Here is a 12,260-nt window from a genome sequence, read left to right as displayed (position 1 = left end):
CTCACTACTCTTGGGGAAGGGGGCAAGGAGAGGGGCTAAGTAGCCTTTCCTAAGAGCCTGGCTGGCTTTCTGCTTCTTGGAGGCTACAGTTCCACTGCAGAAACATGCAGGTAGCATGTTTATCTTTGAACCCAGGCCCGTGGGAGAACGTCCATCAATTAGGAGTGGGGTGGAATTGTGAACTATTCAGAAAAGCAGCAAGCCAGTGGGAATGTGTCTAGGACCAGGGAAGCCTTGTAGTTTTCCTTAAGCACACAGCCATGCTTCAGGCCAGCCTGCTGGGCCAGCAAGCATGGTCTCTAGAAAGCCTTGCAGGAACCTCCCTACCCCTCCTGCTCTGGCAATTGGCACTTCTCTATTCTTCCATACCACCCTGCGAATAATTGTATCCTACAGTTAATATATTAAATTATAATCCATTTACTTGACACCTACTTCTCCACTCAAAAAAAAAAAACCTACAATTTTTTTAGGAAGGGAACTAGGTCTTTCATTTTTAATTCACTCAGTATTTGTCATTTTATCAGCCTTAAAATAAGTGTTTATTAAATGCTTGGTGAAAGAATCAGTGAATGAATGAAGCAATCATAAGTCAACAAGGAACAGATATCTAAGACTAGTTTTTGTTTTTGTTTTTCAAAAAAAGAAAAACAAGAGAAAAAAAGAGCGTCATTGAAAAATCTGTTCTCTGCCCTCAGGATTACTGCTGGGGAAGGAGCACTATGAACATGCCTCCGCCCCGCTGCCGCCACCCCCGCCCACCTCAGCACTGTCCCCCACAGCCTCCACCACGGCAGCCAGCAGTGCCCACGCCAAGACAGGCAGCAAGGACAGCAGCACACAGACCGACAAGAGTGCTGAGCTCTTCTGGCCCAACATGGCTTCCCTTCCCAGCCGCGGCCGGCTGAGCACGACCCCTGCTCACAGCCCCGTCCTGAAACACCCAGCGGCCAAAGCGACCGCAGAGAAACTGGGTACGTGGGCTATCCCACCTTGATACCCCTGAAAACTGGAGAACTGTCTGGCCTAAAAGAGTCTTTTGTTGAGCTAGAGAGGGAGCAGGAGCACCCATCAGCTCTTACTCTGTGGGGATGTTTATGAGTGTGGTTACCCTAATGCACTTAGGCTATATGTGCCCTTTCTTATTATGGGAATAAAATACATATAGACACATCTAGTTTATTACTATTTGAAATGAGTGCACAGCTCGAGACTACCCTGGCAAGGCATGCTTTTTAACTAACCCTTCCCCAGAAGAAGTGACAACAGAGTCTGAGGGATGATAGGTACTGAACGCCCTCTGGTATGTTTGGGAGCCAGAATAAGGCACCGGATACATCAAAAGCACAAGTTCACTGTTGCCTTCGGGGTGCTGACTTGCCAGGGATTCTGGCCTCAGTGGAGGGCATCCCAATGGAAGGAGAAAATCGATTGAGCTGTAGATTCTGTTAACTCGTGACACAGCCCTTGGGCCAGGATGAATTGGCTGTTTAAAATATTTAAGGGAGGACAGCTCGGGAGAGGTGAGCCTTGCAGTGAGTCCTGACGTGTCCTGGGTAAGAATAGACCTGGTTTTGCACTAATCATGGTCATGGGGACCTCCCTTTTCAGGAATTCTTTTGAGGAGGTACAGGCTATGTGAGGCCTAAGTTACCTGTTTCCTCCAAGGGGTTGTTTATTTTCACCTTTCAAAGTAGACAATTAAATACAGTGTCGCCACTTTTTAAAGATGTAATTCTTTTCTGAGTATCCCAGAGAACATGTAAAAAGTGCCTGGCTCAGAGTATGCACCTGACAGTTTTGAGTAGAGGGTGTGAGGGGCTCCTGCACAGAGTGCCACTGTCATCTCATCTTCACCCTCTGAAACCTCTCCCATAACCATCCTTGTTTGTATTTGTGTCTGAATCCTGGCCCAGTCATTCTGCATGTTCCCGCTGTGGGCTGGATCCTCTCACACACACTGTGGTGAGAATCCTGGGTGTCCAAACGTATTGGACGTGGGTCCATTTTAGAGAGCTAGGAAAGCCTGTGCCCCTCCTGTGGAATGGGCAGTTGATGTTTCCCCTCTATTTGGCAGAGAACTCTCCTGGCCACGGGAAGTCGCCTGACCACAGAGGCCGGGTCAGCAGCTTGCTGCACAAGCCCGAGTTCCCTGACGGAGAGATGATGGAAGTCCTCATCTAACTGCCATCCCTGTGGAATTTCAGAACGGAACATTGACAAACAAGGAAAGTGGCAGAGAAAGAAGAAAGATCTAGAAGGTCCTAGATGGGAAATCAGGAATGATTTCAACTGATAAAGATTTCAGACTCAGAAGAACACATTTTATAAATGTTAAACACAAAAACAGGAGACCTACGTGACTGAAGATAGAAGAGAACGCAGTGGATTTTATTGGACATGGTGGAAGAGAGAAGAGGCATGTAGGTTTGCAAACAAAGTTAAGAAATAGGAAATGGAATTTTTCATTGTACAGAAAATACATCTCTTGGGGAGGGCCTGTGTACCCCTATTATCTGATTATAAACAGATAAACCCAAATGTGGATCCTCCTTGGAATACCCCCATTCTCCTTGCCTCTTAGCATGTTTGGTTTAAGAAGAGCCTCCAAGCAATTTTGAGGGCCTGTCTTGGCATAATGCAGTGTCACCTGTGCCAACCATGGAGTGTCCCTTGTGTGTGAGTGTGGCAGTGAGAAGAAGCCTGGAGGGCGAGGGGGATTTGAAAGGTGGTCTTCACCTAATTACCTGTTTGTTTTGGATTTTCAAGAGATTATTGGGGATTCTTAGCTTTTCTGAATTCTGCAGTATTTTCTAAGCAGGATGGTTTATGGTCTCGGTCCTCATCCATCCTGACTTCTGAGTTCAGCTCTGTCTCTGCTTTTCGGTCTTTAATTTTATTTTTTGTTGTTCCTTTATTTTTTTTTTCTTTTTAATAAGATAGCATAATTCCTTAGGTATGGGATTTATGAAAGCAGTACTTGTCATCATTCCTGCTGTGTTTGATAGTGACCAGCAGGACAAAGCCACGTGCCAATTTCTTGGCTACTTCACATTTGTGCAGCTGGGTTGCAGCTTTGAACCTCATTCAGACTGTGAACTAAGCAAGCTCTGAGGAAGCAGGAGATTCCATGGGTCCCTGTGACATCTTGCATTAAGATCATGGCACTTGCTTCTTTGTCTCTCACATTGGCTCTCTTGCAAGGAGCTTGACATTTCCAAACTCCATTGCTCTGATGGAGAAGACTTAGGACAGCACTCCAGGAAACAGATGACAGTTTACAGTTGTCTCAGTGGTTTTCAGAATTTCACCAGGCTCCCGTATACCTTCTTGTATTGCAACTCATGAGTGTATTCACACTCTTTCCTCCCCTGTGCACACCTCTGCTTGCTCTTGATTAGCAGCCAGACCTCCAATGGCGGCACCAGGTTGTCTCTGTTGTGAACTTGTTTTGTAACCTACCAGGCCATAGTATTTACAGTGTGGTCAGGTTTTTCAGGATTTCAGTTTTGAGGCAGTTATTCAAAATGAGACAGAAGTGCCATGGAAAGAGCCAGGAGTGTGTTAGGTGGTGGGTCCTATACCTCTGCTGTGACATTCAATGTTCAGCTCTTCAGACGATGGCTTCCTTTACAAATCTAGGAGGTGCTGGATTAGAAAAGAGAAACTCATCAGGCCATCAGAGAGATGCTCCTACAGGGTCCTGATGTTTCTGTCCCTCCAGGTCATCTTGGATCAGTGTTTTCCCAGTTCCATTTCCTCATGCTTGCTTCGAGGAAGAAAAAAAGGGGGTTCCTTTTCCAAGTACCTTCTAAATGAAACACTCAAGACAGTGCTACTCAGGGAACTTTTCTTGGGTAGCTTATTTTAGGACTGGTCCTGGGTGTGTAACCTTGGTGAAGTTATAGCCTCCCCAAATTCAGGTGATAGAAGACAAGAGTTATAGACTGGAGAGAGGAGGAAACAAATCAGTGGCTTTGGCCAGCCCCTGTGCCACCCAGTATGACAGAGGAGTGGGAACCAGCCCTCTGGAGCTCTGCTTTGCCCTAGGCACTGCATGTTGTGCCACCTGCTCATCACCTCCTCTAGTCTCACATCGAGCATTGGAGTACACATTGTGCAGACAGAGGAAACTGAGGAGCTCTGAGAGGCTAAGCATTGAGCTCGCCCCATGCCCTAGGGTGTGGGAAGAGGGCACAGGAAGCCTCATCCCTGGGGGAAAGAGTTGAGGATGGACATGGGTGGGGAGAAGGCAGAGAGATCCCATCCTAATCTCTGTTCCCACCACGTTTCATAGGGAATGAGATTAGGACATGGCAGCTAACTCTCTTAAGGACATTCTGATCCCAGTTTATGTTGGTCCATCCCCAACATAACCTGGGGTCAGAATGTCCTTAGGTCTGGGCCACCCCAAGCTTGGGCTGCCTCCCTTAGATGTAAGTTAGAGTGAGAGACCCAGCTGTTTCTCCCAAAGCCTGGTCTTCATGCCCCAGACGCCTCATTGCCCCAATCAGGTATAAGACTCACTTACTCTTTGAGGTCCCCCTGAACTGCCAAGTGTTTTAATTGTCATAATACAAACGAACACACTGCCATGTTTCAGGGTTTCAAGTGTGTTGTACTGTGGACCTTGACAATATTTTTTTTCTCTTACCCCACCAAGACTCTTCCTGAAGAACAAGATCTATAGCTTTAAGATGCCTTCTTCTATGGGAAATTTCCTTCCAAGCCAGGGCACTAAATACTTTCATCGTCATAGCTTTCCTGAAGTCTGGCCATATACTGAGCACCTGCTCTGAGTTCTGGGCAACTTACAGTATCTTAAACAGATTTTCAGAAAAAATAATACTAGCTGTATTTTCTAGTGCCAACTGTATGCCAACAGTTTAGTAAGTACCTTTTAATTAGTCCTCAACCCACCTGCAGTACATGGGCTGAACTTATTATTCTGATTTCACTGATGAAGAAATGGGCTCAGAAAGGTTAAGTCCCTTCCTGAAATCTCACAGCCAGGAGAAGCTAAGATTATTTAAAACAAAGTTTGGAGAGGCGCTGGGCTCTGCATCCTCTAACATGTGGCACTGCATCTTGGCAGTCTCTGTCTCCGTCTGTGATGTGTGTGCACATGTGTACCCCCCCCCCCACACACACAGCTATCACACATCTCAGAGCCTAAGAAATAGGACTAAGCCCAGAACTAGTAGAATTGCCTGTAAATGCTAGGCACAGATGGAAATTATTGTGTTCCCCCAAAAGCACAGCTGCAAACTATACTTACAGAATACTTCTGCACTTCCCAGAGACCTGGACTTCAAACTTGCCCAGTGGCGCCTGATTATAGAACTTGAGTGTCCTGTCTCAGGGTAAAGGGGAGAGGCTCTGGCTTCATGAGAAGATATGCCAGCATTGTTCTGCTTCACGGTAGACTGTGCAGTCTGTCAGTTTCTGTGTGCTGCTAGGATATTACATGAATTTGAGAAGTTGGAGTCAGGTCTCTGACGCTAGAGTTTCACTAAGTAGGTGGTTCTGTACATAAGAACTGTTACTGTCTGCAGGTCCCTGTAGCTAAGCTGCCAGGAAAAACACATTGTTTTCCAAAACTTTCAGAGCATGTGCAGAACACTTTCTTAGCGTTTTCCTCTCTCAGCGTTTTCTCTGCTTTCCAGAAGCTGGCAGCCAATGGTAATATGGAGTTCAGCATATCCTAACCATGCACACAGGGCAGGGCTGCCTTGGCTCCCCTCAGGCTTTGGTTGGGAGACCAGGCAGTGGTGGAGCTCTTCTGGGTAAAGTCTTCTGGAGTTGCTTTTTGGAACTCATGTATGAGTTTGACTCCACAAGGCTTGGCATGGATACCGAAACAGTTGCACCAAATTAGTTCTGAATGTGGAACAGAGAATTCAGTGTGTCTGTTACTCAGGAAGGAGGTGCTCAGAATGTCCCGTGCAGAGCAGCCAGTCATTACTCCTGTTTGTTCTCACCTGGGTGTGCATCCTCATGTGGCAGTGGCTGTAGCACCTTCATGCCAGATGCTGATAGAGTGGGAAATGCTCCCCACCAGCCTGAGTCCCAGAGACTTAGGGAAACAGACTTCAGGTGGGGCTGTGGACCTGGAAAGCAGTGGATAATAGATTGGGGCATTAAAAGCTTTTGAGGCAGGGGGCTCACGCTTAGACTGCAGGGAGTTTTGCTGAGCAAATAGATGTGTTTTTCAAAACCAGAGTATTGCCCCATGTCCACACTGGAGTTAAGTGGACATGCTTCTCTGTGTTCTCTGAATGATCTTGCACTCCTCTTAAGCAAAGGAGTCCCATGGCCATAGTCAGTGAGATCTCACAAATGTTCTTAAATGAATAAGGCTTTAAATAGTCACAGAGTATCCAGCCTACCATTAACTTCTCCACATCCTAAAACCTGAGGCAGCCATGGTACATGCTTTATAAATGATTCGTTTCTTTTTTGTTGTTGTTTAAGTAATTAAAGTGTTTAAAATGTCTTCATTAGATGTGACGATTGTTTAATGGGTTTGCCTCTGACATGTGGCTCCATGGGAGATGGGCAAAGTAATTAAGAAGTTGCCAGAAGTTGGTCAGCTAAGGGAATGCAAAAGTTAGCATTTCAGTAAGTGAATTTCTCCTGGAACAAACAAGCAATTTTTCTTTCTTTTAAGTAATATACCCTTTTCTCACTTAGTAATTTAATGGTATTTAAAGACATGTGTATAAGTGAGTGTATACATATGAGGTATGACTCTAGGGTTGTTTGTGGGAATTTCTTCTCTTAACATACAGAAGATCAAAGTGTTTCATCTCACCCCACCCTCCGTAAACAGTGTCTTTTGGGAGACTATGTGTGGATTGGCTCTAGTGTTGCCAAGTCAAAAATATCTTGGGAACTCCTCTATTAGAATGGCCTTCAGGGCTTGGCATGTTCCTTTGGTTTCCCCTTAGAGATGAGAAATCTTCCTCCTTTGAGGATGGATTTCAGTTCTGGAAATAATCTCAAGTACTTTATAGCACAGTCGGACGAATAAAGATGGCAATTAAGGTAAGTCCGACCATTTTTGTTTCTTAAAAAATCCCTAAGAAATTGCTTGGAATGAGTCTCTGGACTCAGAGCCTCTCAAATTGTCCACTTCAGGGTAGGACCGTCCTCATTAGCACACAGATGTTTGAAAACTGATTGTCTTTCCATGCCTCCTATGTGTTCACATCTCTGCATACACTACACACATAAGTGCATATTCATTAATATAAACGTCTGGTAGGTATTCTGTAAAACCATGTTTACTTTAGTGCATGTTATTGTCATGTTATGATGTGACAGGAGTGTTTGTCATGAAACTTTGCTTCTTCACAGAATTAGAATACTGCTCTCTCTATATTGAAGTACATATGCAGCATTTTCTTGTATCAGCTCCCAAAGCCTGGATGCCCAGTATTGTGTTTACATGTGATTGTGCCTAGGAGTCTGTTCACATAGAGACACCTGTAAGTATTTATTACAAAACAAAATGTAAGCAAATATATCCACATTGGCTTTAATTGAATCAAGGTGTTTTTTTTTCCTTTTGAGGAGGAACAGGGAGCCTTCTCCTCCATGAGCACTTACGAAATTGTGTAAAATTCTGTGCACCAAGGGCAAGCATGGGCGCCTGATTTCAGCCCTCCTGCTGCCACTGCCCTCCCACCTGCTCTGTGTGTGTACATCGCTGTGCTTGGTGGCAGTGTGCTGTGCTCATGCCAGGCTCTTCCCAGCAGATTCTGGTATCTGGCTGTAATGTCTGGTATCTTTGTATTGCCATTCTGTGTTGAGGGGTGGTGTACATGGCTGTACAGCCAGATGGGTCTGTGTACCAGTGTGGGGAGTCCAAGAACACTGCCAGTCCCCCACAGCAAATACTGATGCTGTTGGTCAGCCAAAGATTTTTCTCTTCTTTGCTGCTTAAACTTGTGCCTTAATATTGTACATAATAAATGGATAAAATGGCTCTTCCCTCTCGCTTGCTCTTTTCTTCCTTAAAGAACTTATGAACCGGTGCTCAATAAATGTTTCATTTCATTTTACTCCACTTACTGTTTTGCTTCAGAGGCCCTCAGCTCCCCTCTTTTGGGCCTCACGCTGACTGACACCAACACACAGCTCTTGACTCTGAGGAGGAAATGAATCATCCAGACCACCACAGCTTGCAGCCCGCCCACTCCCGACTCCTCCAGGCAAATAAGGAGAAAGAAAACGCAGGGAGACTGTGGGCCCTGGTGTCCACTTTGATCACATGTGAGTGAACACATACATGTGAGTGTCCACTTTTGGGGGTTCCTAAATTAAGAGCCTGCAAATGATTACTGTAAACTGACTGTCTCAGGAATTCACTCAGGCAGCCTGAGTCAGCCATGCCTCTGAATCTAAGGATGGAAATGGGAGGTAGAAGCTGTTTTGTTAGCATCTTGGGGCACAGGAGAAAAAAGTGGGGCTTTGGTGGAAAGGAGTCACATGGTAAATGGGTGAAATCCAAGCCAGGAACCTTGGGGACTAATGCAGAACAGAGTAAGACTCATGGGAATCTCTATGTGAAGGCCCCTCCCCTGAGGTCACTGTCTTTAAGAGAGGATGGTGCCTGCTGTTTATTCTCTGGTGATGCCCTTTCAGCAGAAGCCTCTCTCCTTCTCACCCACCCCCAATCCTAGCATAGGAAAAGCTTCCTAGATGTGAGCTCTGGAAGAGTGTGAAGGATGCATGTCTAGCCCCCCAATAATCATTGGTGTGATTTATATGCATTATCTTCTTTAATCACAACCTCATCATCATCCCCACTTTAAACCCCAGGAGACTGAAACTCAGACAACCTTGGGCAAATAATGTGCAAAAGATGGCAGGTCTACCTGATGCAGAGCCCAGGCACTGGCATGTGAGAGGTGGGTGGGTGCTGGGAAGCAGGAGAGCTCATGCTCCTGTCTGGCTGGCTTCTTGTCTTTCCTGCTTCCACCCTGAGGAGTCCTCTGCAGGGAGTGCCATCTGTGTCTGCGTGCAAATATGACCCAATTCCTGTAAAATGAACCCTTATAGCTCCACAGTCTCCACCTGTCAGGATGACTTGGGGAAGACAGCTGGAGGACTACATTTGTGTTTAAGGTTTGGATGACCCTTCCAGGTTGTCACCTCCCCATGCTGATCCCACACATATACATCATGCTAGGCACCCCCTGAGCTCTGACCTTTCTCTTGAACTCCTGACCTCAGGTGATCCACCCACCTTGGCCTCACAAAGTGATAGGATTACAGGCATGAGCCACCGTGCCTGGCCTAAGCGCTGACCTTTCTCTTGGCCCCTTGTACATCCCAGGAGAGAAGTCCCCAGTCCCAGCAGTTCTGTGTAGTCATTCCAAGTGGTACACATCTGTGCCCTGAAGGAACACTGGCTTCCATTCTGACATCTGGGCTGGGGCCTCAGGAACCAAGAGATAGCAATGCCTTTTAAGTTGCCCAGATTCATCGTGATAAGGAGTTAGGTCACAAATGGAAAATAAATCAGAAGCGATGAAATTCCTTTCTTAAAGTTCTGTGTTGTCAAAATAAGCTTTCTGTCATTGAAGAATGTTGTTATGGTTTACTGTTTCTGTTGCCTTTTTATCAAGCACGACAGTGTGTTTATCAAGCATGACAGTGTGTCTTTGATGTGCTTCTTTTTATCTGCCTGTTCCTGGCAGGCAGACATCTAAGACCATTCCAGCTGAGCCAGGACTCCCTCTCTTGGTGAGTCTGTCATCCTCAAAGTTCCTCTTTTTGGAATATTGGGAGATACATAGCTGATTTTAAATTGAACCTGGAGTTTATGGGAACCTGGGAAGCCCTCTGTATCTGATGTGGAGTTCCATCAACGAGTGACTCTCCTCAAGTTTTTGGAGACTCATCATGTGTATACAGATAATATAAGGATCATAGACTGCATCGTTAGGTGCTTTGGAGTATGGTAATATTAAGTGTAGTCTTATTGTTAGAAATTAACAGTGCCTAACTTTGTGTCCTGATGGGTTTTGCCTCTCTGAATATGCAAGGAAGGCAGGATCTAAGTTTTATTGAGTTGGCTTTGGAATAGTATTTCATCTTAAGAACCCCAGAGGTAGGTATTATGGGACATTATTACCCCTGCATGTCAAATGAGGAAACAGACTCAAGAGAAGTGTGCACTTGGCTCTGCAGTAGAAGCCAGTCCTGCTCATTTCTGAAGCCTCCACTCTCTCTCTGCACTGAATTGTTGTCTTTGACTTTAGTTGGTTTTTCTGTTTATTTGCTTGTGTTTGTTTATTTAATCATTCTAAAGAGAATTGGTAAGCTGATGGCTAATTGAAAAAACATCACTGAGGCTCTTTTTGGAAATATGACTTTTTTTTTTCAGCCAAAGGCATATACCGACAGCCTGTATTAGTGGCTCTGGTCTGTGAGATGTATACTTAATTTTTACCTGCTAGACTTTGTTTATTAACACTCAACTGGTTGGCAGCATGGTGGAAAAGGGGCCAACAGACAGAAGCTGTGTCAGTTCTGCACTGGTGCTGGGGGCCTGCTCTTGGTTTTCCTCAGGTACATTGTAAACCCACAGAACTTGTGGTCCAGGAATGCTGAGTATAAAATGGAAATGTCTGGCCATCTAATGAAGTCCTTGATTGTACCTGACAGGCATCTATGCCTGGTTTTCCGATCACCTGAACCTTGGTGCCTTCCCTTCCATATTTTCAGTTCTGCTTCTGCACCATCTACTCAGTCATCTCCGCTAGGGATCCCAGTTACCTTGGGCTCCTCCCCTACTCTCTCATTTAGCTAGCTGGTCACCTGTTCTTGCCCATTCCACCCTCCCACTTTGCTTCTGTACTTTCATTTTCTCTATCCTCATGGCTTTCATTCAAGACTTCATGTCTCACATAGACAATTACAGCAGGCTTCTCTCTACCATCTCTTCCTACTCTGTCCAGAGAAACAAGAGTAATAATGATGTTTATTCATTGTTGTTATGCACCCAACCTCCTCTGAGCTTTTCCTATATGAGCACATTGACTTCTTACAATCACTATTAGTATAGCTCCATTGTACGGATGGAGAAACCAAGAAGCAGGGAAGTTAAGCCTTTTGCCCAAAGTCCTAGAGCTTGTGAGTGGCAAGGCTGGGATTCAAGCCCAGATAGATTGGCTCTAGAGCCTCTAGACCACACTGTTCAACCTCAGTTTCTAGAGGCATGTCTGATAATGTCACTCTTATGAGGGAAATTGCCACAACATTATTAGCTTCCTGTGGCCTTCAGGATAAAGCTATGGCATTCATGCCCTGCACAGTCTGACCCCAGTCCACTTCCCTTTCTAACCCTACCTTCAGGTTGCTCTGGGAGCCACACTCTGCCCATAATCTGCTTTGTGTGTTTCCATTTCTGTACCTGTCCATGGGGTCCCTGGGATTGGTATGCCCTCTTGTCTATCTGTCCAAATCTAACTCATTCTTCAAGGTGAGGCTCAAATGTCACTTTTCTCAGGAAGATATTTCAGGACACCAGGGTCAAAATTAATTGCTCCTCTTCCATTATTAGCTGAGTCACCTGAAGAAAGTTGTCGAATTTCTGCAGACCTCTTCTTTGCAAGATATCATGCAGCAGGTACCATGTCTGTTTTCTTCATTAATGTGAATCGGGCACCTAATGCAGTTCCTGGCACATCACAGGTGCTTGAGTGATGACTGAATGAGTCAACCCCAAAGATTTAATGAGAAGGGTTGTAATGTGTCTAAAATGACAGTGCCGTGCATCATACCATCCATCCAGCCCTTGCTCCAGGCTCCTATTATAGTGATCTATGTACACAAGTGTCTGTCAGCTCATCTCTCTGGGGTAGCCCTGGCTTGTATCCAGAGTTGATGTTCATTAAAAGTTGAACTGACTGAATTCTCCCAAGCTTCTTATTGCATATGTTCAGTGACTGTTGTCAGGGAAACTGGAAGTAGAGATCCTCAAGTAAAAAATTATTGTTCAAGTAATGCGTATTTGTTTTTAAAACAATCAAATGATAGAGGAGAATACAAAGTAGAAGCTACTACCTCCTCTAAATTGCTGCATGTAGCCATTAATTCTATTAAGTTTGGAGAATTTGCTTCTAGGCTTCTCTACGGATATGTAAAACCAAGTAGGTAGATACGGATGAATGGCCATGCTACTCATACAACTTGCTTTTTTCATTCAATAATAGGTCATAGGCAGGTTTCCCAAGCAGCATGTGTAG

The 12,260-nt window shown here is 45.1% G+C and overlaps 1 protein-coding gene across 11 annotated transcripts in view; it reads left to right on the top strand.

Annotated features, from left to right (window-relative positions):
* Positions 1-7,990, top strand: part of AMOTL1 (angiomotin like 1) — a 176,040-nt gene extending 168,050 nt beyond the window's left edge. For all 11 annotated transcript variants that reach the window (XM_035265226.3, XM_035265229.3, XM_035265223.3 and 8 more), the window contains 2 exons: positions 699-974; positions 2,078-7,990. In XM_035265226.3, coding sequence (XP_035121117.3) covers positions 699-974; positions 2,078-2,184 — 383 coding nt within the window. In that variant the 3' untranslated portion in view covers positions 2,185-7,990. The remainder of the gene's footprint in view (positions 1-698; positions 975-2,077) is intronic.
* The last annotated feature ends 4,270 nt before the right edge of the window (positions 7,991-12,260 follow it).

Source organism: Callithrix jacchus, chromosome 10, assembly GCF_049354715.1.
Source record: "Callithrix jacchus isolate 240 chromosome 10, calJac240_pri, whole genome shotgun sequence".
Classification (NCBI taxonomy): domain Eukaryota; kingdom Metazoa; phylum Chordata; class Mammalia; order Primates; family Cebidae; genus Callithrix; species Callithrix jacchus.
This window is presented reverse-complemented; position numbering and strand designations above follow the sequence as displayed.